Source organism: Falco rusticolus, chromosome 2 (assembly GCF_015220075.1).
Source record: "Falco rusticolus isolate bFalRus1 chromosome 2, bFalRus1.pri, whole genome shotgun sequence".
Lineage (NCBI taxonomy): Eukaryota > Metazoa > Chordata > Aves > Falconiformes > Falconidae > Falco > Falco rusticolus.
Genome location: NC_051188.1, coordinates 34,067,160 through 34,094,783, shown reverse-complemented (window position 1 = coordinate 34,094,783; position 27,624 = coordinate 34,067,160). Strand labels below are relative to the sequence as shown.

The 27,624-nt window shown below is 38.4% G+C and overlaps 1 protein-coding gene across 1 annotated transcript; it reads right to left on the bottom strand.

Annotated features, from left to right (window-relative positions):
• On the bottom strand, positions 1 to 26,807 carry SUGT1 (SGT1 homolog, MIS12 kinetochore complex assembly cochaperone). The gene is made up of 13 exons (XM_037376942.1): positions 26,672 to 26,807; positions 26,547 to 26,592; positions 22,806 to 22,896; positions 22,017 to 22,086; positions 21,590 to 21,660; positions 16,792 to 16,845; positions 15,027 to 15,043; positions 13,992 to 14,026; positions 13,286 to 13,382; positions 12,116 to 12,223; positions 2,206 to 2,296; positions 1,176 to 1,357; positions 1 to 545 (listed from the first exon to the last, which is right to left on the bottom strand). The coding sequence occupies exons 1-13, from the start codon at positions 26,698 to 26,700 to the stop codon at positions 444 to 446; spliced, it is 993 nt and encodes a 330-aa protein (XP_037232839.1). The 5' UTR covers positions 26,701 to 26,807; the 3' UTR covers positions 1 to 443.
• Positions 26,808 to 27,624: the final 817 nt, after the last annotated feature.

Genomic DNA, 27,624 nt, shown 5'->3' with positions numbered 1-27,624 from the left:
TATAGGAAAAGTTATATTTACAGTTTTATTTAGCAGAGTTAAAGAGCAAACAATTTTAACACTGTTGTTGAAAAGTGTTTTTATCCAAAGTTGCCAAGATCTAATAAGTTATTGAACAGAAATATCGGGCGTAAGGCAATAATCCTGACCAGCCATTAGAGATCACCCTACCCCAAAGGGCAGAACTGATAAAGGTGGCAGAAAATTTAGAATGATTGACTCAGTTTCCAAAAATTAGACAGAGATAATGAAAATAGGGTTCCGCTCTTGAGTATACCTTTAACATCTGCAGATGGAGGAATTCCTAAAGCACACAAAATATAAAGACAATTCCTGTTTCCAAGGGAACATTCAGTGCTTTGTATCCAAGAATGCTATGTCCGTACACTGTGGTCAGTACATGGTAATAGCAACGTATAGTTGGTAAAAGATTAAAAACAGGATTAGAATTTTTTCCATTCCACGTCATCAGGAGGATTGACCTCTACCTTCCTTTTACCAACATCAGACCAGTTGGTGCTCAGAACTGTGCCTCCAGACTCCATCTGCAATATGAGAGAAAGCTTGTTTAGTGTGCTAGTGGAATTCTAGTAAAAGCCACATTTCTTACAGCAGATTAACAAATACTGAATAAACACTAAGGATTTAAGCTCCATGTAGTAGCAATTGCAGACAGGAATTCTGTGTACATATAGACTAAAATCTGACAAAGCCCTCATTCTGGAATTTTCAGCCCAACAGTATTTTTATCAGTACTGGACACAATGAGATGCTACTTCATTAACAAGAAGCGTTTGAAGGGTCAGTCACATTCTTGCCTATGAGGACTACAAATAAAAGGAACTAGATACAAACAATTAAGAGGAATTTGATCCTTTCACCCATGTGAAAGACCCAAATCTTCAAGCTCTATATGAGCCAAAACCTGTATTCCTTTGATAACACTGACTGAGACAGAGACCAGTGACAAAGCACAACCCTGGACATTCATTAGTGTACAGCATTGTAGCTTTCAGTGAGACTTGTTACACCAGTATTTCCAACAGAGCCACTGCCATTTGTTACAGGCCTAAACTTTTGGTAGCTAGAGGCTTCCCGAGTGATGCACAGTTTAGTAAATTGTGTCAGCGTGCAAAATTTACACACTTCTTCAGAAAAAAAGAACGAAAACTTACAAATGATTTGTTCATAGCACGTTTCACTTCATCTGTACCATCTGAATAAATCTGCTGGAAGAGTTTATTTAAAGCAGCATCTCCTTCTAACTTCTCATTCTTCTCCTCTTCTTTGATTTCAACTACCAGTTTGTCCCAGTTCCTTGTATAGTGAGAGGATGATGGATATAAGTGCTGGGTATCTGAAAACAGAAAGTGTTAACTAAGCATTTTCTCATGATTTTAGAGTAGCAGAGAACACACAGACACATATGTACCCAATGAATCAGAGTTTAGAATGGAACACGAATCCGAAAATGCAAATGGATTCCTCCTGACATAAGCAGTGCAGTAACAAAAATAAAGGAAACTAAGAAATGCTGGAGGCTACATTCAGTGGTTGCAAAAGTTTACTTTTAAGTAAACAGAGTTACATAATTTAGCTATCCAACAGAAAAAGAAAGTTGGACAACAGCAACACAGATAATTAAAGTCAAAATGAGGCGGGAGATATTGGCTGATGGTAAGAAAAAAATACCAGTAGCCTAGAGCCATAAGAAAATATGAGCTAAATTTAAAAAAAAAAAAACTGAAATCAATTAATCAGGAAATTCAAACTCTCTCAAAAACAGACTGGTAATCTGTCTTGAAAAACTTCGACAGTATTGTTTTCCAAGAGAGATGGAATACTTACGCAAATAATAGCTCATTACTTAAGCAACAACAGAGGTGTAACAATGCACAGAACTGCAGAACTGCGACCAATACACACAGCCAAACAGATAAGCCCAGAGGAATGAATGAAAAGCATGTATCTTTAACAATCCATCAGATTTATGGAAGTTATGACTAAATTTAATATCTAAGTTTTAGTAATGCCCTGCAGGCTTTTTCCGTCAATTCTCAGCAGTAAAAACAAGACTATTAGGCTTTTCATTGTAAATATAAAGCTGTGATTTTATTAACAATTTCACAGAAAAATTATTATTAATAAGGGCAAGTGACTTAATACAAATAAACCATTTAATACTCAATAGTTCAGAAAACAAACCTGGTGTAAATTGCTTTAACTTAGGAGAATCTCCCTGTCCCTCCAGCTTCTCCCATCTTACAGCCTCTGGCTTCTTCATTTTTATCTCAACCTACAAAACATAGGACAAAGAACAAATTAATCCAGATGGCAAACAGTTCTGCCAAATAGTTTCAAAGTAGTTGGATCCTGTAGCAATAAAATACACACATTTGTTTTAAGAAACACGGTCTTTAATATGAAGCCTGTATTTTAGCAAAATTGACCTACCTTACAAGATGAAGTTACATGACTTCGAGTCATATGTCAATTAAGCTCTTCTGTGGCTGCATAGCTCCTGTATCAGACTTCTCCCCTTTTGTTTACTACCACTTAACATTCTTTTGCTTATTGTTACTTGATTCTTTTTGTAAATTATGGCATCCCAAAAGAAACAATTAGTCCCAATATTTCTACATTGCTGGGCACCGAGGTATTACCTTCCAAGCATCCCTTACTTGCCAGTCAGCTCAAATAATTAAATAGCACTTTTGAAGGACTAAAAAAATCCAACTTTAAATTTACACTTCATCCAACAAAAAAAAAAAATATTTGATCTGTAGTACACAAACCAGGGTAACACCCAGGGACTATGCAGATCTTCCCATTTGAGAAATTCAGAAGCTGTATTCATTTGGTTCAATGAACAAACACTGCTATGGAGAAAACTGTCTAGTATTCATTGACAAAACTGGCAATTAAAAATGGATATGGTTGCAATTATCACAGGAAAAACAAAATTAAGTGAAGTATGTCATGCCCTATTCGCAACTACACATATCTCTTTAGACAACCATATTGAAATGTTTTTTCATAATTAACCTTATCCTTTGGTTACAGGGTTACAAAGTTGCAAAACAAGGACTGTCTAAGGTCACTCCAAATGACAAACTCACTTAAGAAAACATCACAAAATTTATATGATGTATTAATTAACTGAAATCAGTACTTGTTAAACTTCAGCAGTTTCTTATTTGTGAACAGCTCAGCAGAAGAGTTCGTAGTTCCACTGAAAGCCACTATAACCTGGGGATCCCTGCAGACCCAAAAACAAAGGCACCACTGTGAAAGCTAACCCTAGAGATCCTAACAGCAAGCTCCTTGCCTAGCATCATGTTGATCGGAGATCTGAGCTTTATTTAATCCATTCTTCAAATGAGTCACTGGTAAGCAACAAGACTGAGATACCTTATAAAAACGAAGGAATTACCTTATTTAAGTTTAAAGCTTCCATGTTTGCAATCATGCTTCATTTTAAGACTCACCGTATTCAGTGCTGACTGCTGCTTCCCCCCTAACCCCTACGCCCCCCCCCCTCCACCCGGGAAGCTACCATTTCCCTAGTCAAGTTTAAATACTTATTTTCCACCACTAACTTGTACGGAGAACAATAAAGTTTAAGACATGAGGTGCGGAATGCCCTTCAAAGCAGGGGAGTTTCAGTAAGTTTGTGAGTCTAATACCCGCATATCCTTAACTTCTCATTCCCCACGTCTGGTTGATTTCCAATGTTTTTAGCAACTTGAAAAGTCACAAATTAAGAGTATCAGGTTTTAAAATAGTGTCAGTATCAGTCACAAAACCAAAACTAATCATATAACATTAAAATACTGTATTACTCCAGTTGCTCAACCTACTGTCCCTAAAGGCAGCCTGTATTCCAGAGTTTAATACTACAATCTGTAAGGACACAGAGATTTCTGTTAAAACTATGCAGAAGCAGCATTCAGACTGTACCAATAATTAGTCTTCAGTAAAACGAAAGAAGTCAGCAAAGCCTCCTCCACTGGACTCTTATAAAAACACTTTGGAAACTACAATCTTAAAGTTTGTTTTTTAACACCCACACTCATAAATCTAATGCTTTGCAATTAGCTTGAGGAAGCAAAAAATGTTTGTACATCTACATAAGACAGACAAGTAGTTCCACAAGTGCCAGAACTAGCAGTGTGAGGGGTTTTTTCCCCCAATGGATTTGGATCTCATGAGTCAAACATTTAAGTTAATTAGCCACTTACAAAGGCATTAATTAATTACAAGTGAAACGTGAGTATTAATTTAAAACAACTTGTCTCTTCCTCTGCTTCCTATCTAACTTCACAACCGGAGGAAACTGTATTATCAATTCAGTTGCACATTTAAGTTGAAGAGGCCTTAATTTTAAGATTTTATACTCTGCTTATTAGCATATCCCCCATATGTTCTGTAAAAAAACCGAAACAAAACAACACAACCCACAATAAATGCCTGATACTAAGACTGCTCAAGCCTACACTTCTTCATTTTCTCTTCCGTTTGTTCCTTCACTGTCTCCTCTTACCCTTATACTTCAGGCTTTCCACCAATATCTTTCAGTATCTCAAAAACAGACTATTTCATCTACACCAAGAATGACCTCTAATGCAATATAATGCTTGGTGTGAGCTACTAAACATGAACTTTTTTCTTTTCAGAATACAATCCTCCTCAAAGAGCCCTTATAAAGACCTTCGGTTATTCATCAGAGTACTCTGCCCATGCATAAAAAGAAGGGGAAAAAAAGGCAGGTCTTTGCTTTTACTGCTCCAGTAATCTCCCTCTCCTTTTCTTCATCTGCTAGTTCTTATACTTTCCTCTATGAAACTGTCCCTAAGCCAGTACTACATAATAAACAACCCTAAGGAAAAGGAAATACTACAAACTCAATTCCCAGTGTAACATGCAGATTTCTTAAATCTAAACCCTGCCAAGCCAGAAGTACACACAGCTGAAGAATGAGCCAGAACGTATTTATGACATGATTAAACCTCTACCCCATCTACTCCATCCACTTCCACTGAAGTTACACATTAGGCAAAGTGGCAGGCATGAGCAAAACTAGAAAAATCATTAGCTTCACACCATTATATAACCACACTTTCCAAAAATATAAAGCTATAAAATTCTGCTTGTGAAGGCGCATATTTCTCCAACTTGAGAGCTTTATTTGATCTACAGGGAAACAACTTGGTGAGTTCCAATTATACGCACGAATGGCAATAAATGCATTTTAACGAACATTTTAAAGCAGATACTAGTATCTGTCACACAGAAAAGTAACATACCAGTACAGACATTCGTGTCATCTAACACACAAGTACTGTTAGATTCTTCCTCTCCTTTGAAAAAAATTTCCAGTACTCAGGCAAGAGAAATACATCAACACTTTGCCAACTACTTTGATTTAACATTTGTATTTCATAAAACATATGCTTGTGTGCCTTGTGACAACCTAAGAATAAAAGACTGGGAAATTTAATTGCAAATTAAATGTTTCACATGCCACTCAAGGACAAGCCTAATTCCTCGGCCTGTCCTTGAAGCTCATGTCGTGCAGCCACCAGACAATCTTGGTAGCCCTCCACTACAACTTGCTCTACTACATCAGTGCCTTTCTTCCATTGGGGAGCCCAAATCTAGACACAATACTTCAAATCCATGAAAAGTTCTTACACAGAAATAGTCCACTTTCTCTTGAAATTTTTAAGTTCCTGATACTTTGGGGTCCAAGTGAGCAAAGCAAAAAGGGAAAGAAACATGGAATTTTGACAGAGCAAATCATCCACTGCTTGTGTGAAATACTCTCAAGGGAAATCCACCCTTCTGAGAAGAGGGTCAAAGGGAGGATTCAACGTCTAGAAGAAACCCTAGCTGCAATGGAAGGATACAGGCAAGTTTCTAATCACCGAATTTTCTAGTTTTTGAAGTAATCGACTTTTTAAAACCTACGAGAGATTGTTTGTTTGCAGCTTAATCCAAAAGCTAGCAATCACAAAAGATGCCAGAATTACTCTCAGAACCTATTCTAAACTATTTCATTGGTAGCCTAAGAACACAAAACCCCCTTACTTTAAGATGACTGGCATAAGAGAGCTTTTAATCTAGTTTTAAGAAAGAATTTCTCCCCTTATCTACAGATAAACACAACACTAGTTAGCTAACATCAATTTTCTAGGCTGAAGCTTGCTGTTAAAAAGCCCAAACCTCTAATGAACTAGATGTCACTTTAACTTACATTCTGGGACAAACATTGCCAGCTTAACTGAGAAACATTAAAAGGGAAAGAACTACCTCCCTAAAAGAAGATTCTGGTGTACACTGACAAGTTACAAGAATTTTTCCCTAATCTCTACTGCATTTTATATTTTACAGTCCATGCTTAGGAAAGTTCACTTACCACAGGCAAATGTGCATCAAGCTCTGATCAGATGGATGAAGGAAATCAGAACTGGCAGAGCTTAAGCAGTAGTTCAGCTGTTAATTTTAAGATACATCAAAAAATACCCTTTTAAATTCTGATGTTCTGATGTATCAAACACACAAAACCAAGAATTCAGGGTTTCCAATCAACTACTTATTTCCTGAACTACTGACTGCCTTGTCTATGTTGTAAATTTTGTTTATTATAGAGTTGTCATTTTGTATTCATCTTGTGCATTTTGTTACCCAAATTTAACCTTAGCGCAAAATAGCACTATCTTCTAAAAACGTATAACCTACTCAAACTTACCTCTAAGATCATATCACACACAGTTTTGGTATCACAGTTATTCAAAGACCTTTTATACATTGCTTATATTCTGAATTCCAAGATCTTTGGCCCATAACTTTAAACAAAATATACTGAGATGAAAATAACTCTACAGACTTATCACAAATGATAATTAAGAGATTTATTCTGTAGCAAATATGTTGCAACAGAAGGGATCTAGTGTGCACCTTTCAGTTTCTTTGCCAAATACATACTATGGAGAACTGAGTCCAATAATGTCCAGGTTTCCACCTCATGGACATTACATAGCAGCCACTTGTTAAAATTCTGAATTTTAAAGAAGGAGCTAGCAATACAGATCATTTAGGTATCCTAAAGCTCTCTGTCACTGCATCCTCCTATCCTATAGTAAACCATCACTATTCCAACAGTTCTTAAGTCCATCTTCTCTCAAGACAGACAAAACAAAACCCCTTATGCATAGTTTTCCTTTACGTATTTATATAAAACACGGGTACTGACTTACATGCTTGTTTAAAATACTGTTCTCAGAGCATTACCAAGTTTAAATCTGTCCCACACCCATCTGCATTCATAAAGAAAAAAAAAACCCCAGACTTATTTTGAGCTAAGTAAATATCATGCCAATCACTGGGAAGGTTTCTTTATGGTCTAGTCAGGAAATTGCTCCGACTAGCCCTTTTCAGAAAGTATCCAACTCTTATCTTAAATATCTTTTTATAATTTACAGAAAATGCTCAAGAATATATATGGGAGATATGAATCTGCATGAAAGTCTCACAAAGAAATTAAGAAAACATAACAGCAGGGAAGTCTGCATTCAAGTACCTGCAAGCAACATAATGAAAATATCCAAAGTGAGAAAGTATCTTTTAAGGATACAGTAAGAACTGACTTCAGTTAAATCTGTTCCTCTGTTTAACTATTTGTGTATATTTGCCTCTGAAAAGAGACACTGAGGACCGTCCAAGTGCGTGTGAAACAGTTTCACTCTTTGCCTTTTCTTTTACATTTAGCAACAGGCACTGATGTGCTTTTCTGGTACAGAGTATTTCAGAGTTTGCAAGGCTAAATGTTGGTTTGAGAGAAAAAACAAACATTCCACTGATGCACACTACCGTATTCTTGGCCAGAAGCTGCTGAGAGCATGCTTCTACCTCAGACATCTCTATTAAGTAACAAATGTCAACTGTACAAGAGGCTGAGGATTCCTAACACCTCCCCTGTTTGCAGCAAAACTTTGATCTCTAATTAAAGGACAGTTCTGTGGTAAAGAAACCACTTTTTCAAATGGCTCTAAATTGCTGCAAATCATTGCCTGCAAAAAGCCCAAACCACTAAAAACTAAAATCTTACAGTAATTGTCTCCAGACTATTTGTAGATGCAAGAGAAGAGGGGAATAAAAAGAGAAAGCACTAGCTCAAGTTTCTTTCAAGTTCATAAGCACACATGCTAAATGCACATACTCATCCTCACTCTCCTCTTGTGGTCTAACGAGAAGAAAACCCTGAGCATCACCTAAACCACAACAGAAGACCCAGAGAAATTGCTCACGTTGCACAAGTTTCCAACCTGTGGCAGTAACGTGGCAGAACATTCCCCTGGAATCCCCAATACACTAACTGGTAGACTGAACAGAAAAGGGAGAGGAAAGTGAGGCTAACTGTGCCTGAAGAACTGCTTCAGAACATTAGAAATGCTTACACTGTTTGTGTATTCTACTTTCCTGCCATATTTTCTGGACAGAAACAGATCAGCTAGTTTTATCTTAAACATACTGAGTCACTCATTTGAAGTTTTTATACCTTTTTCCTTTTACGAAGGGAGTACAATGATATTATGCACACTGTGCTACTGGGTAACTGCATGCTGGCAACTTCTAAAGAGCAAACTCGGTGCAGCCTTTACATTTTGGCTCCCTCTCCTGGAAAGAAGTAAAAAACCAAGTCGCACCACTAAAGGGTACCTTCCTCCTCTTAAATGCTGAATGCAACATGCAGTTTTCAGCTTGGCACAGTTTTTCTTCCACCTCACCGGACACCTGAGGATGACCAACAAAACACACAAAATCCTACCTGTTGTGTACAAAGTGATGCTACACACAAAGATCAGATTGCCTTCCATTTGTAAGACACAACTCTCGAATTTATACAGTGCTTTTTGGAGCTGCCGCTATTTTTTTCTCGATTAGATTACTACTGTCAGATACCTTTGACAGATGAGGAGTATAATCAATAACATCAGGTGATCTAGTTATCTAGTTACGATCAACCATGCTGTTCACGTACAAGGGAGTGCTATGCATATATACCAATTCCCTCAAGACAAGGACTCAATACAGTTGTATTCAGTATCCTCTCACATGAATGCTGGTTGAGGCCCTCGATCTCAGAATTATATGGCGAACAACATCAGGTAATTCTAAGTAACTCACAACTAAATTGTGAACAGGAACCATAATCAACTGAAAGCTGAATCTGCAAGTAACGATATCTATTAAACAGCAAATAAACTTTTGAATTAGGTAAAAAAACGGCTCCAAGCATGGCACTAGTACATACAGCCCCTACTAAAGGCAGTCAGTATCGTCTGTAAAACTGTTGACAGTTAGAGAACATACAATACTAGGATCCATAAAGAAATGACAATTTTATCCCAAAACTGGACTTCTTCTAGCTCACAGCTTGAAGTCAAAAGTATGCAGATCATGAACACTGATTTGCTTCTGCTCATACAGAAACCATTCAAATACCTCCAAACATTTACCTATGCTACCTCTATACCACTGCCACTTCTGTTCTTTTCTAAACAGGGACTCTGTATCATGGATTTATTGAAAGGTGTAATTTCTGTTTCACTGCTAGGAAAGAAACAATTCTTGAGGTATCAATTGCATTTTTCACCACTGTTAACATCCCTGAAAGAACCAATCCCAGAGTCTGTCTGCTTTTTGCAGTTATTTTAGAATCTGTAATTCTGCATATTCAGTTAAGGCCATTTTCTCCTCCTGAGTTCATATCTGTACCTTTATTCCTTTGCACTTGTCAAGTGAATTTGAATTTCAAGCAGTATTGAGAAATCCCTCTCCAGCTTCTCTTAGTTACAAAACCACGTGGGATTCTTCTACTGTCTGCCAGTTCTGTTGTTTCATCCCTTATCCTTTACATTTGTTAGTTTTATGAAGTTCATGGGAAACCCGAACTATCCACCACATAACCTGCCCATACACTCTACTGTGTCTCCTCATCTATTTCCTCACATAATTGGAAAAGAAAGACCAGACTCTTTGCTGTCTGTGTAGTGAAGACTACATGATGCTAATGGCAACGCAGCTCATGCATTCAAAGCAGCAATACAAACATAGCAATGTGAACACCTGAAGCTACTCTTAGCTGAAATTATTAATCCACAAGAACAGATCTGTTCCTAACCCATGAAAACACAATTTCTTCAGGAGTGTGTAGTGAAGATTTCCTGCAATTGGGAAGATAATGAGATTATGTCTTTCCTTCTGAGTCCTTACAAAAGGACTTCATGTAAGTGGTAGAAAATAATTTGTAGAGGGTTTGAGAAGTTCCAGGATAGTTTATTCGAAGTAATAAGTGCGCATTTTCCACACCGCTCCTAAGAACAAAGTACGTACATGAAACTTATGAAATCAGCATTTCTAGTATCCAAACACTAAGGCTGCACCATGACCTTAAAGTGCTTACTGTTTTTCAAAGTAAAATATTCTAAGCCTTTGAAGAAGTCTTCGCATGCTTAACATACACCTGCTTTTAAATTTTCTTCTTCAGCCAGACTCCATCTACTGGTCAGAACCAGAATTAGCTCGGGCATCATTTAAATTATATTTCTTCATTACGCCTTCACAAACGTCCTTACACTATTCTTTTCTGCAAAAAGAACATGTTGAAGCACTGACTTCTGCTGTTAGCACACTTACGTTCTCTATTATACCATTTCATCTCAAAAATATTCTCTTGCAATTATATAGGAAGAGTAACATGTGAAAATAAATACAAAATATATACGATTTGGACACTACCTGAACATAACTAAAGCTTTCACACCACTTTGGGGACCTCAATCCAAACCAGGTTCTAGACTACTAGAGATTATTTCAGAGATTAATGAAGGATAGAGATAGTAGCATAGAAAGACAAAGTCAAGTTCATTTCAACAGTGCTCAGTAACATGCAGATGCTTCATAGAAGTAATGGTGAACTTCAACAAATGAGAAGTATAACACAAGCTAGATAGGAACATAAAGCAAACAGGACCTCACTGTTACTCCTCTTGACAAGATCCATGCCCATTCCACTCAAATTTATACAAATGCTAATGGACTAACAGATTTTCTACATACTTTGAGCACTCTGCTTATCTCCCACAGCATAAGAGCTCACATGACTCAACCACATAACCTGCTCAGCTTCCTTAGTGCAAAGAGTGGAAAAACAAGACCAACTTTCTATGGCAATCCTCTCATGTCATCTCAAAGTCCCTCTTCCCTGAAATGTTGCAAGAACTATTACAGGTACCTTTCTGAGAAGGGAACAGGTAAAACGGAACATAAGAACGCAAAGGAATTTCCAAAAGCTCTGCAGAACCACTGCTGAAATACAAGGAAAGAATCAACAACACATTCCTGTTTCAGAGATTCAGGCCAGGCTCTATGGACACAGTATATGTCTGTCTGTGTGTTATATCAACAATATATGCTATGTCAGACCACAGACAGTTTCTCATTTTTCTATACCTGTAATAAAGGAGAAACAAAATGCTGAAACAAAAGCATTCTCTCTTACGCTACGTGATTCTCAAGTATCTTCAAGCAAGTACAATTTCCAGGAACAGCATAGAATACACTCTCTTGAAAAGCCAAGAGCAGTTAACCATATGGCTAACCTTTACCAGCAAGAGGTCATGAAAGGGTAAAGTATTATTTCAACACTGAAATCTTCAAAGTCTTGACTTACATTTCTTGGGCACAAACAGATAAAAACACCTCGTAAGGCAATATTGGCTCCTAAAAGCTTATTAGAAAGGTGTTCATACTTTCTTAATACCTGAATTTTAAGAGTGAAGACCAGTGTCTTCTTTCCACAGCAACAACTGAAAGCACCCTCAACATAACTGTCATTTGCACTTCAATAAGCACTATCATATTAGTATTTCTGATACTTGCACAAGTTTAGAAAGCCTCCCCACTGGCTGAAAGGCACCTTGAAGAAAAAGCATTTTTATAGGAAAAGCAAGACACTATGACAGTTGCAGAGAGACAAGACAATAAAGCAGAAATGTTTTCAACATCAGCAATAGTCAAAAGAAATAATTTATACTTTTAAGACGCTTACCTTTGTTGAAAGCACTTTAAATGTACTTTGCTCTGGCACTATAGAATGAAGAAGAACAAGCTTTAAGTTGTAGTCTTCACCTGATGGAAGTCTCACCGATGCATTCATCTGTTAACAGTTGAAAACACACCACTGGTCATCTTTGAGAGCAGTTTTGCATTTCCAAGTAAAGGACTGTCATTTGGCACCAAGATTAAGTGATTAATTTAATGACCCTTCACTGGGGCACTTAAAGCATCAGGCATCAGAATTTCAGATTATACCGTTACATTACTGCATTACTGAACAAGGTGTTTCTAAAATATACTAGAAAATGAACAGGAGATTTCAATTCTTAGCCAGCAACTACTCAAGAAGCCTATTATCTTGTCAGCTTTATCTGCGTTCTTTGGGGAAAGAATTATATGGCAAATAAAGCATCAACACGTTAATAATGGAACACGAAAACAATATGCAACTTCCCTTCTAATACATGCAAACTATGTGGGAAGCACTCACACAGTTTTAACAATTGAAAGGAGATAGTAACAACCAAGTAGTTCTGGTAGTTTGTGAAGTATCAGCTTAGTTGAGAATAAGAACCTAACTCTACAATATTCTCAGCTGTATTAAACATGAACATCAGGTACCACAAAAGGTATTACAATAAAGAGATTACTACACTTCCTTGAGACACACTTTGCCACCATCAGCAATTTCAGTGATGCCAAAAGCCAGAGAAACCCACCTACCCACATTCATTCTTTTTCTATAATTGTACTAAAGCAAGATATTACTCATTCACACCTATTTTTAGAAATAGGTCTGTCCATTCCATTGTCTCTGTCCATTCCTACTCCAGATGCATGCATACTGAAGTATTTGAAATCCAGATCATTTCTTCCCCCAGCCCTCCAAACACACAGGCAGCTGAAAACCAGGTGTTTGCATTGCCGCATGCACAGCATACCGCTGTGTATAAATCCTATGGACACTGCTGTGGCCACAAATCCCAATTCACTTGCTTGGGCATACACACATGTACAGCATAACTGTACATTAAAAAAAAAGCTCAGAAAGAAGACCACCTGTACCATTCTTTTCATGCTGCTGCAGCAGATAACATTTACTGTTTTAATTACTACATCTTAGGGAATCTAGGGATGCATATCAATAAGCAACACAAATCACCTCTTTCTCCAAGAACTGCACACTGACATCATCCTTCTGTGCATTCTTGATCATTATAGTCACAATTACTTGAGATTCTGTTTGGTACCAGTCATATCTTTAAAGAAAAAAAAAAAAAAAGAGGGTCAAGAGAGGGAAAACTAACTGCAAAGATATATACAGAAGAATACTAAAAGCTGGAACAGTACGTTGTGTAGTTTAATGGGGAGAAAAGATATACAAAATTAGATTTCCTCCCCTTCCTCTAGAAGAACAGTTGCATAATTGACAAGATACATAGTTAAAGAAAAAAAGAACCTTTTATTAATCAAGAAGCATACAATATTTAGGTCACTTTCTTAACCAATTCATAATACTGTTTGCCTTCTATAAATTAAACAGCACTTTTTAGCTTTTTAGTTCAGCATCTTAAAAATACCTCAGAAACGTTACCTACACTAGGCACAATGGGGCAGTCTTTGAATTAAGCTGAAGTCAGAATGCTTACACCATTTGCCCATTCTCCCAGTGAAACACAATCTCCTAGAAGTACAATTCAGCCTGAACAAAAGCAGTGACACTAAGAAACACTTTGCTTAAACTGCCATGTTTTTGAAGGCACCCAGAAAGAATTCCTACAGTCGTTATATTGCTTCTCCAATCCCCAAGTCAAAGAAAAGTTATGTCAATGGTTTTAATTCTCACAGTAAAGCTAAAGCAAACTTACTTGATCTTTGGTGGCAGAGGTTGCTGCTGTGTATTCTAGTTGAAGCACATTCCATTGGAAAAAAAGTTACATCAGTGTAAGTGAAAACATACCATGAAATACTTTTCAAAGACATAATTTTCATACTGATTGTTCCCCTTTTCTTGATTTTATGTATGAGCATTAGCTTACAGGTGAAGCTTTTCATCATCATCTTAGCCATTTACGCCAGATTAAAAAAGTTTAAATTTACATTAAATATGCCAGTCTGTAACTTGGAATTTATTGGCCAGACATTTTATAAATAGCATTAAGTTCAGCTTTAATTCATTTTCTTCCTGGATAAGAAATATACCTGAAAAACACAGTGGCTATGTTGCTGATCTAAAAAGTCATGAAGGAAGCTTGAAATATATCTAAGAACGCAAGGTGTAACTTTTTAAGCATAAGATTTGTCTTTATATACATCCACCATGTCTGCTGTGCACCTTCCTCCTCCACCCTATTCCTAAAATGCAAAAAACGGAAGTCCTGTGAAAAAAGGAGCAGAACATCCAATGCAAATTCCCATTTTTTTGTCTCAACATAGAAAAAGGGGTGTGAGTGTAAATTTCAACACTTCTTCTGAAGGCTTCCAATAAATAAAGCAAACTGAAAGCTGAACAAGTTACAGCAGAAAAAGTTTGCACAAATCACTTGCAAGCTACTGGGGGAAAAAGAAAGTTACTTTCAAACAGTCACAAGCAAGTTAGCATTGACAACATGAGCTGGTTAATTTGTAAATCAGGCAACAAATCGCAAGTTGGAAAGTTAAAATTTACTTCAGTGAGTGCACAAGAATTGCCAGATTTGTATGCCATTCCCAAGAGTTTTCAGGGTTTAAATTTTTCAGCCTTGGTCTCAAATAAAAGAACACGTTTAGAAGAAAAGTTAAATCCTTCAGAATTGCATGCAATAGAAAAGTTTATTTTTAAAGCCTGAAAGTCCTAAGAAGCCACTGAAGCCCAGCATAACAAAGAAATCAAGACCGTAAACATACTAAGGAAAACATCTTACCATTTCTGTCTGTGATGCTGCAGAAAGAAAAAAGTTGCTGTTTCAGAAAAAGACATATTGAACTTAAAAGGCACATACCCACTTGACCCTTCTTTACTGCAAACATTCTGCTTTTATTCCAGTCTCAACAGGAGAATTATTAATAACATGCCAGTTCTATCCCTAGTATTTTGCTTTTATGGCACTTTCATTAGACTTCAATCAGCAACTTGTGCAAAAGAACTGTAATGTAAAGCAAGTTCTGATTAACAGAAGGAACAAACTTTCCATTACTTTCACTTGCTTATCAGAAAACTACATAGACTTTTTTAATTTAAAGCAACATCATGGTAAACAAAAGTTTTAAAAAAATTACTTCCCAAAAGTCTGTACTAGGTTTATCATCCATCCATAGGAATAGCACAAAGTTCTCATCAAATCTGTATCTCAGACTAGGCAAACCCAGTTGGGGCATGAGATGGAAAGCTGGCAGAGAAATTCACTCATATATGATCTTAGATGTACTGTAATATTTGTAAATGTACTAAACTACTAAATGTACTAAATGTACTAAACTATAGCTCAGTATCTCTTTAAATATTTTCCCCTAAACTATTTCAGACTAAAGATGTTTGAAAAGAATTAAACTTTGCCTGTTTCTTTATAACACATACTGCTAAAAAGAGAGAAAGATTAACAAAAAAGAATATTAAGTTCTAATGAAGAAATCAGAGTTGTTTTATTGGGGTTTTTTTGCTAGTGTATCATAAGCATCAAGAAAATGGCTCAAAAAAGAAAAGACAGGGATGAATATTCAGGATAAAACAGGACAAGTGAGTTGAACCAGACAAAACACTGCAAAAAGTAATTATTACATCAGAGAAAAACGTGTATTATAACCTCTTTCCTCGAGAGGGCAGAGAAAGTTGTCACCCAAGATAACTCTATGCAAATAAGATCATGCATGCCAATCACTTATCCAATTTCTACAAATAAAAATAAACCTGGCAAATACGTATCACAAAGCAGAAATTTGTTCATTCCTACACAACACAAAAGTGTTCTCCTCTATCTGGTTTTTATTCAGCATGTTGATCCAAACTTGTTTTACTGCCCCATTCTCCAGTGTGCACCACAAAGAGGAGAAACAGTCATTGTTGAGGAAAAAACTACATCAGTTATTCTGTTATATCTCATCAAAAACCACATCCAGATTAAGCACTGTGGACGAGGTAGTTGCCAGGTCTGTAGGAAGGTACAGAAGGGAATTAAAGTCCCACTCACTGACTACCATGGGTAAGCAGCAATTAGCACCTAAAGTACTCTCCACAGGGACTCAAGAGTAAAATCCCCGTTTCCACCTCTTCCCAACATTATATTCTGTAAGACTTGAAAACTTCTTTTGATGTTGTTTTTATAAAGCAAGCAGAAGTAGACATAGAAAAAAGCTTAAAATTGACAAGTTTCCATAGCTGAAATTTATTAGCAGTTGTGTATGAAGACAACTTAAAATTAATTATGAATTGTCTGAACTTTAAATAGGCACTCCCCTGTCACAGCCAATTATTACATTAAAACCCTAATATTAATGTTCCTCAATCTGAAGTATAAACGTGTTCAGGATGTGTACTGTGAGAGAAACAAGAGACAGAACAAAAGAATTATTTTTTTTTTAATCAGTTTTTCCTAAGTAAGAGGTAAGCTGTAAATCTTTGAAAAACATGACACAGCTTCAAAGCACTGGGTATATCAAATTCCTTATCAAGTAAACGTGTTTTTTTCTTACCGTTTAGTGTTTCTTCACATCTTTTAATCCAAATAGAAAAGGTATCATCTACATCTAGAAGAGATCAAACACAGTAACATTAAAACTCTTCAAGTACTACACATATTGTATCAATTTACTAAAAAAGGTATTATTTCCTATTATCTTCTTGTAACCTCTGTCATTCCAGTTAAGCTTTAAGTATTTTTATACAATGCTACTATTTAACTCTATTATATTTAATTAACTTCGAATTAATTTGTAGGACACCAGATTTTACCTGAACTGACCCAAATATGCTATTGCTTTCCAGTCTGGTCAACCCCTATATAACTGTTCAAAAAGCAAGTATAGTTTTACACATTTTCCCATTATTCTTAAAATTATTTTTTCAAACAGTCACAGACTTCCTCTCCAGAGAAATATCAGAAGAGACTGTCTGTTCCAAGGACAACCCAAAGCTGCACTTAGTTTTCACAAATATCAAGCATTTTCTCCTGGTGGTTTCACACAAACTTTACAAACACACCTGAAGTTTCAGGGATGTAGAAACACACAGGTGCCAATTCCATCCTATGAATCCAAATCACAGAAAAGTTTAGTAAAGACCTTGATATTCTATCTGGGGAGCTTGCTTCCCAGAAATTAATTCACTGGAAAATAGCTCAAAGGTAGCAGTGTAAAACCAGAGGAATCACCTTATTTCAATAAAATTCCCAGAAATATCTTTCACAGTCAGGAAAGCAATGAAGTGGCAACGTTACCGATCAACTACTAAAAACACCTTGACTTTTTATCTTTTTGCAATAGAGAGTATTCACACTGAGGGAGTTCATGCAGCCAGCTACCCAGCAGAAGGCTTGAAGAGGCCTGACAGAAGAGTTCCCAGCAGACACACATGTAACACCAAATGTGACTCCACTGAAGTTATGCAAAGTATGGATCTCAACCACTTCAAATATAAAATGTACATAAATATTAAGGTGCACCTTCAGTCTTGAAATTGCTCCCCCACTCCTCAATCCACTTCCTCTTACCTTTTCTTCTGCTAGCCCCACCAGTCATCTTAAAAGTTATATAAATTTTAAGCTACACAACATTTAGTAATATCTCAGTTGTTGTTAGGAAGAGATAAAAATGCAAATAATAATATGGCTGTCTTGATATTACAATACAATCAGTCACTGACTGCTGCCATCTTTTCTATATTCCCATCAAACCCTAGAAAGAAGATACACATTTTCAGAGGGTTCTGCTAGACTATCTAAGGGGCTGTCTTCGATTACCTAATGCATACTTAAGGGATTAAAATGACTGACCGCAAATTGTCCTCAGAAGTACATGAGGAAAGGAAGCAAGGCAAAGGATCCAAGATGCAGTAAAGTTCTGATCAGGCAAGAAAGTCCTTTACTAAAAGGGTGGTCAAACACTGGAGCAGGTTGGCCAAAGAGGCTGTAGAATCTTAAAGTCTTAGAGATACTTGGAAGTCAACAGTAGAAGGACTCGAGCAAACACATGAAAGTTCAAAGTTAATACTGCTTTTGGCCAGGGCATGGAATTAAACAAGCTCCAGAGCTTCACTGCAACCTAAATTAATCTATAACTTTAAAACTTAGCACCCATACCCTAAAAAGACTTTCAAGTTTTGCAGCTAGGAACAAAAATTATTTATCAAAAGTGAAATTAAATGAAGTAGGTTCAGGAGTTTAAGAAAAGAGAAACTGAATCAACTCTTTACTTATCTAGCCTCTGACTTTCAGCAGCAGACAAGCAATTCTCTTTTCAACTACAGCCTATGACAGGACCACTATGCAACACAAACTTTAAAAGACAGGTCCGGTGTTATCTTCCCTATTTTTCTAGAAGGTCCCCCTAACCAACCACTGCCTCCTTCCCTGTATCCCTGCACTTTTGATAACTTGAGACAAAGGACTTTTTTTCGTGTGTGTGCTCTACAATTGCATTATCCTCCCAAGGAACTTGCCAACAACTGCTATTAATAACTTTCTCATTCAGAAAACTTAACTGGGTTGCCACTTGCTGAAAAACTAATTCTTAGAATACAAGAAAAGTACCTACTAAGATGTTTAAAAAGTTGACACATTCCACCTTTCATAAATTCATTAGGTGGTCACAGAAAAAAACAAGAAAATTTGAGTGTAATTGTCCTAAACCCACATAAGACAGTGAAGAGTAACAGATCACAATGCTGCTTCAATCTAAGGCAAATTAATAAACTCAGAAAATCCACATGTCTAGTCTCACAGTTGAGTGAAAGGAATCTTACTCCTAATGTTATTTTAGAAAATAAAGAAACATTGCTCATTCAACAATTCATCATGTCAAGTCCTATTTAGATATCCCTGTAGGTGGGTAATGGGAAGCTTGCTGTGGTATCCTGGGCCTGTCAGTCCTACCAGTAACGAGCACAAGTAGCAAGCTCATCGTTGTTAGCATTCCAGGTTAAGATTTAAAAGAGCCCTTACATCAGCAAGGAACAGAAATGTGTACTGGTGTACTTCTGCCCCTTGTGTGGCAAAGAAACCAGCCTTGCCAGCAAAGAATTCCCCACCACAGCAATTCTCTCTGAAGCAACAACAGCTAGTGTCTTGTCTCTTTACCACTTGCTTAGCAGTATGTGGCAATTATTCTCTCTAAGCTTTGTTCATTCTGCACTAGCTGCGTTTAACTGGAAGTTAACTGTTCTGCCAAAATGCTTATGCTCACAGTTGTTTTCACCTGGGATCCATCAAACACTCCACAGAACAGAAAATTCTGTTACTGATATAAACTTGCCAGCAAATTAGGTAATATATGGAAAAGCATCAACTAAAAATCTGTATTTTAATAAAGGCCTTCAGGGGACTCATCTCACAGCGGGTCACAGAATTTTGTAACGAGATACAGGAAGCAGAGCAGAAGCTATCTTCAGGTGAGAGAGTAATCAGGAAGGACCAGGACACTTCAGAAACTCTTCAACTTGGGTAAGCAGCAAAAAAATGGCAAATTAAATTCCAACAGGTAGAAGTCAAGCAATCAACACAGGAAAACGTTGTGTTGTATTTCAGGAATACTGAATTAGCTAAGGGGATCCTGGTATTCACTGACTTATCCAAAAAGATATCTGCAGCTTGTTGTGCTGTTGCACCCTACAACATAAGTAGAATCTGAGATTAAACAGAATGAAAAAAAACCCACCAACCCAGAAGTGATGTTCTGGCCTGAGGAGATTTTGTGTATCATCCGTATTTTGAACAGCTGCAACTGACAAACTATAAAGGTGACAAAATCCATGCATGTGAAAAGCCTTAAACTGATAGTGGTTGCTTGGTGTGGGGCAAGAACATGAATAAATATAGATTAATCATTCAATTAAATTCAGGAACGATGAGTTTGGAGATGTATGAAGAGCTGTAAGGAAAGCTACAGAAGCCACCAGAAGGAATCACTTCCTTTCAAGGTAAGATACTAAATAGAGAACTTGGTTAGACTGCAAAGACACACTTGTCTTTCTAGTGCACAAACCACTGGAGACTACCTAATTATCCAAACCACCACAACTGAAAGAACTTTAGGAAATTTCTTCTATTTTAACTCCTATTCCAGAACAGCCAAAGCTGGCAACAGTTGCTGCATTTCCACCGCATCCCCCTTCCACTATTGCTAGCACTGCTGGCTTCAGCACTCAGACCCTTCACTGAGCCATTTCAACACACTAATCCAGGGGAAAAACACTTTAAAAAAATTATAACTTTCTGCAGATTTACTGCACTGAAAGAAGAGGCTAAGCAAGCACAAGAGTAGGAGGGAGTATGATCGCTTGGCAGCAAGAACAAGCTAGCTTACACTCCCATGAAACTCCAGTTTTAGATCAGAGGATCAGATCACTTATTTGGGAAAGGCGAAGTAATCCAATTTTTGTTAAACCTTCAGGTCCCAGCCACTGTCACAGATAAGACAACATAGTGGAAAGATCTGAGACCATGACAATGCTTATCATATTAGAACGCTTTGCTCTGTGTAACCTTTTCAAGGTGCTTTTCCTACCATTTTCTTCTGCTGCTGGGAAGGAAGGGAACGTAATAAGGAGAGGGTTTTATTTAAAATGGGGGATAGGAGGGAAGAGAAAGGAGTCACAACCATCTTGCAATTGCTTTGTTTTATGCTTCCCCACGTCTTCTACCAAAGCTTTCTGTATTAAACTACTCCTTTCCTGCTTCTAGAATAAAGTCAGGTTTTGAAAAAGCTCCAATTCTCCCCAAACTAAGAAGTGCTCAAGTCCAGCCAGGAAGCCAACGCTTTAAGGTTAAAAAAAGAGATATAAATATGCTTCTGTAATTAAGTGGTATGTAATGTGAGGCAATCATTCATTTTGATAGTTTGAATACCCAGTAAGTTGCATGTCCTTTCTAAAGGCTGACCTATCAAACCATTCAAGAAATTCCAGCTACGTATAAGGAGCCTGTCCTGTTCAGAAACTTTTCTACAACACTTCATATGCCACACCATTGCCACCATTTATTTGTAGGACCTCCAGGAAGTAGGAAAACACTCCCAATTTTACAAAGAAAAAAAAAAAAAAAAGATTCATATCCTACTTTGCTAAGAAGTTTGATACACATTTTTAAGCAGTTTTACACTTCTATGCAACGACTGCACAAACCTTCCAAAATCCAGGCATATGAAGTCAGGTACCTAGTTAATTAGCCTTTAAAAAAATAAATAAAAATCCCTGGTCTTCACTTTCAGCTAACACATTAGAAAAGATTTTTCTCATTAGCAAAGGAGCACCGTGCTCAGAAGAAATTGTAATACTTACTGTCCAGCCTCTGTCCCTCTCTGAAAGACTCTACGGCAGATGCATAGTTTTTGATATGATATTCACCTAACCTGGCATGAACAAAGAAAACCACAAGGAAACAGTAGTTACTTCCCAGTCTAATCCACATTCTGAAGATCACAACATTCTTATATCACAACATACTGTATTGGTTAAAATTACATATGGAAGAATTTAAATCACTTATGAGGTGTGTCTTTGAAATGGCTAGGATGTTTAAGATAATGACTCTAAACCAAACTGCTTCTTATAACCACAGCTTTATTATGGATGGGTTACGAGCAGCATTGCACTAAATTTATTCATTCATGGTGTTGCAGAAAGCTTGTACAGAGCCATAATCCAAATACTAGTATTGCCCTACAGATTATCACAATATTCTCAAAGTACAATATATGATACATACCCTTTTCTAAGGAGTGCTACAGCATTATTTGGGTTCAGTTCTAGGGACTTCTTTGCATCTGCAACAGCATCTGTTGGAAGTCAGTATAAACGTGAGGAACATAATAATGTTATAAAAAGCAGTGAACTCTGAGTCTTTCAGTAGTGAAAATTTTTTAAGGTTATGTTAGCCTTCTTAGCTTGCACACAGATCACATCATTTGAATTAAATCTAGCCACAACTGCTATGGATGAATCCTTCATTCAGCTGCAGAGCTCTATGTTAAGATGTAGCATGACTTTCATTTAGTCAGATCCTCCACCTAGATCTGAAGCATGAGTCTGTTTGGTTTTTACTGGAAGGAAAAAAATAGACCAAATCTTAAGTTTTTCAGTTAATCTTTTTCCCAGGCATTATTCAGTTATCACACTCCTATCATATCAGGATTGTCTCAACCAAAAACTTAAGGATGGAAGATGCTTACAACACAAGGCTTCAAATCTGCCTAAGAATTCTACTTAAAAAAAGCTGCCAAGATAATCCTAGGCTAAAATCATATGGAAAGCTGGGACTGCAGAATACCCAATTCATGGGAAGTTTTGCAGAAACAACAAAACCAAAAAAAAAATCAAAGAAAACCATAAAATTATGCACTAACTGCAAAAGAAGCATAGTAAGTTACAGATAACACTTTCTCTTATTACTGTATTTGGCTTCAGATTGAAGACATCTTCTGCAAAGAACATGTTATAACACATATGCATTAACATCCTTGCTAAGAGGATTCTCAGTGTTGTCTGAAGACGTTACCAGCATATTTCTGTAGAAGAATATGAGCATAAGCTCGTTGACAATAACATTCAGCATCATCTGGATTCTTTTCCAAAGCCGTTGTCAGTTCCTGTAAAGACACACAAGAAAACCCCATGAAATGGCACCTTGGAAGTCCCCATAAAAACACAATACCAAATTGTCGATTAAGGGACATTTCAGAAGAAAATATACTAACTGGCATGACTGTTTACCTGTTGCTCAGTTCTCATCCACAAAGCTTAAACATCAGAGCTTGAAGTGCAAGGAACTTGCCAATTATATCAGATTCAAGCAGACTGTTTCTTACTGAGAAGAAACATGACTTTCAAATACCTTAAACATGAACTCCACTGCGTAGATGATCTTCTAAATTCCAAAGACCTTCCTACAATTTTCAGTGTTATTTGTACACAGGTCTGCTGGATTTGAGGAAGCACTGCAGTATTAGGAATTTTTAAGTCAACATGTAGTATGTCAAAACACTTGCGTGGGGATAACGTGCTCAAAGCATTGTAACACATGATGAAATACCACGTTACATGACATTATCGAGCGTAAGACGTTCCAATTTATGCTGAGCACAAAAGCAGAATAAAAAGACTCCTGTGAGCCCTGTGCTCCATAAAATAATTGTTGTACAATGGGTGTAAGCATAAAGTAGTCCCTTATTAGGGGAATCATTTGGTATACAGATTGAAATAATTATATTATGCTCTCTACAAGAAAAGTTTATGACTTTCACACAACAGAATAAAATCACAATGACTTGATGCATATACCTGGAAAGAACATCTCCAATTCTCTTACTAGTAAGAGAAATTCTTCTCTTTGCTAGAAGACAGTAAGTCTTCCAAAGCCACTACAGTGCATTGTTACAGTACAGTAACTCCATTTGCCAAGTTGACTTCTACTCAGAATCTAACAAGCATAAATGTAGCTAAGATACAGGCTTTAAACCTGCATAAATAGTAGCAGACCACAGCTGCCAAAACTCTGTCCCACCAAGCCAGAGAAAAAAGAAGAGCTGAAGGACTTACCTTAGTTTTAATTTAGATCAGTGTCTTGTTCTGTTTCCCAGATGTCACACAAAATGTTTATGCTAAATAGGAGTTAAGTGTCCACAACCGTTTCTCTTAGCAGTAGCGTAAGTTCTTAACCAGTGTAAGATATGCAAATCTATATATAGGTACAGCATATAAATCTAAAACCTTGGGGGTCTCTGAAGAAAGCAGCAGGCAAGACAACTGTAACTTGATCTAATTGTACCGATGCCCTCCTAAGATTTAAGGTCATTCAAAAGCAGTTGTCATTAGGGAAATACTCATGGCTATAGGTATTCCACATGTGAGGGACACTGAAGCAACGCACATATTAAAATTGGTTCATACTATGCTGACAGGTGAAGTTCAGTTTTTGACCCTCAAAACCAAGTGGGGTCTGACTCTGACGTTGAACTTGCAGGCACTTCACAACCAGTCACTTCTCTAACAGATCACCTCTCACTCCAAACATTCTTTCCTCTGATTCACGCTGATGACAGAAGCACCAGTTAGAACAAGCACACAACATGTGAATGGATTCTCCTACGGAACTAGCCCTCACCCCAGGAAAGCAAGGAAAACCAAACCCAAACATTTTCAATAGTGTGAAACTCATCTCTGTTGGTTTTTTGATCAGCAAGTCATCACATCTCATTCAGCCACACACACATGAATAAAGCTACTCCTTTAACACAGATATTTGAGAAGACAGCCAAGTAATACTCAACTAACACCAAGAACTCCAGATTATGGACATCAGCAACAGTTTACTTGGAACAAGCTTAGACTTTGTCCTCACAAACACTCAGGTATGTGTTTTCTACATACTTTAACCCTGCAGGCCCTTACCATGCCACCAAGTTGCAAATCTATTTCTAAATCCATTGGGAAGTTTCAGGACCCTCTGTGCTAATAAGAGTTTGTATGTAATAAAGGTGCTTTTGGTCTCCACACAGTAACCTACTTTTCCAACTTAAAATAACCTAAAAGTAATTAAAAGAGTTCACAGCTTAATCGTGCAGACAGTATTTAAAGATAGATGATGATCTTTCGGTTGTATCAGATCCAGGTGCAGAAAGCCGAAGCATGCCCTCCAGGAGTTAAAGAAATCAAAAGTCCTGAGGACACAGCATGTAAGTGCCAAGCCAACTGGGCAGAAGTCTAGTCAGGTGTGGAAGCATTACACAGCACAATTTATGTAGTATCATGTCCCAGATTAGAAATATTGAGCATGTGAGTTATAAAGGCAACACGTAAGAACATGCAAACATAGTATACTACCTGCAGTTCCAAGTCTCTAAGGCAGCTAAATGCTACACTGAACTATGGACTTACCAGTTCAGAGATTATCAAGTACAATCTGCCTATTCAATCAAGTACTTTTAAAAAAGGCTGCAACAATGACACCACGATCACTGTATCGGATACTAACACCTATAGAATGTGTTACACACTGTTTTGAAGCCCTGAATGTACAAAGAACTGAAATATAAAACAGAAAAGCAAAGCAACTATGTTATTCCAGAAAAAAAAAAAAAAGCATATACTGGCAGCGTTCTTTAATACTTCCAAAGACTTTTTGGCATTGGGTTTTTCTGGTTTGTTTGTTGGTGGTTCACCCCTCAAGGTGAAACTACTGTTTTTTTTTTTTTAATATCTTACATTAGTTGTACTATGCCAAAAGTATTTGGTTATTCCAAACAGCTTTTTAGATGTCATTTAGCTTCTGAAAAAGTTTTACAAGCTACAGCCTAAACCCCAAAGAACTGTAAGATTTAGCTTCACCATTTTCTTTATGGAAGGATAATTCAGTTCCATTTCATGCTTTTGCCACCTACCCTATTGAAGCAGAACCAACCATTTACATCCTCTTCCTATGCAAGTATGTTAAATAGAAATACTTGTCCTCCCTCCAGTTCTATCTTCTCATTAACCATCTGTTTTAAGTAAAAATAACCTTTGAAAGCACATAAACACGTGTTAATGGGTAAACCCATAGACTCATAGAACAGGCCAGGTTGGAAGGGACACCAAAAGATCATCACATCCAACTTTTTGTGGCAAAGGGAGCCCAGATGAAATTATCTAACACCCTGTCCAGTCACGTCCTGAAAACCTCCATTGATGAGGATCTTACAACGTCCATGGGGAGGTTGACCCAGTGGATGATCACTCTCACTGTAAAATATTTTTTGCATTTAGACGAAATGCAAATCAGTTCTGGGCCCCACAAAATATCAAAAGAATAAAAAAATAGATCAGGGCAGAATAAAAACTAATAAAGATCTGAGTACATTTCTTCAACAAGCTTGGGGTTTTTTTAAGCACAACTTAGTTATTTGAACCATCATCTACCTACATAAAAGACAAAGCCGATGTGGTTTTGGTTTGGTGTTTGGTGTTTTGTTTTGTTTTCCTTCTTAGCAGCACAGGCAGCACAAGTACGCCGACAGAACCGCGCTGAACTCCTCGGCAGCCGGACCTCACATGACAGAGGGAAAACTCCGCAAGGCCTCGCTCGCAGCGAGGGCAACCGCACGGCGCTTCAGCTGCTCCCCTCGCCCCCGAGAGCGGCACGGCTCGGCTGGGCACTGCACGCTGCGCGCCCCGCTCCCCCCAGCGCCCCGGACTCGGCAGGCCGGCGAGCTTCAACCGCCCGAGGGGCGAGGCCCGCCGCCGCCCCGCGCCCGGCCCTCACCTGCGCCGCTGCCCCCGGGTCCCGGTCGATGTCCCCGTCGGAGAGCCTGTCGAGGAAACACAACGGCGTAAGAGGGCGAGGCGGGGGCGGGCGGAAGGGGCGCGGGGCGGGGAGGGGGGGCTCACCGTGGAGGGGCCGCTCCCGCCGCCGCCATGCCTCCCGCCGTCCCCAGGAAACTTCTGGAGCCGCTGAGGCACCCGCGCAACGAACCCCAAGGCCGCAGCCGCGCAAGGGCCGACGGGATGCGGAGGAGCCGACCGGCCCCGCAAGCTCCTCCCGCGCCTCTCCGGGCGAGGCGGGGCGGCCCTGGCTACCGCGGCGGGCGCGCCACCTCCTCTACCATAGAGCTGGAGGACCGGCGGCCGCAGAGCGGCCCGTAGGCCCTTGCCGACCGCCTCTTCCGGCCGCGCCGCCGCCGAGGGGGAAGTGGCGCCGTGCCGGTGCGGGGGCTTCCCGCGCGGGCACGGGGAGGGGCGGGGAGCGTGCTCCAGCACCGCATGCGGGGCCTCGCTTCGTGATTTACTCCAGATTCCCGCTTTGTCGTACTAAGCTAAGCTGGCCCTTGGATACACCCGGCTGGTAGGCTGGAGCCCACGGGACGAGAGCGGTTTTCATTTCCTGTTCATTACACGACAGTCCGCTGCTGGGGACGCGTCAGTGTCTGCTGGACCATTTCTCCAGTTCTCCAGCTGACAGATCATTGTCCCTTTGTAACAGCCGCACCTAGGGCAAGAAGTTTTGTTGGTGAAGTTGTAACCATACGGTGCGATTATTTTTTTTTCATGTTTCCAGTAAATTTGCAAAACAACTTCCCCGCGTTTAAAAACTTCATCAGTCAAGCATTCTCACTTCAGGTTTCCTAGCATTATGAAGCGCTTGTACTACAGGAAAAAGCCCCTATTTTATAGTCTGATTAAAAAAACCTAGCCTCCCTCTCCAGTGCTTTTGTCAGTCTGAAATAGCCCTCCGGATGGTAACTGTATCACTTGTGCTTCTGTAACGCTTCCCCGCGTTCCTAGCGATCCCGGCAGCACTCCCCAGCTGTGGAGAGCGCTGCCAGATAAAACCAGCAGGCGGC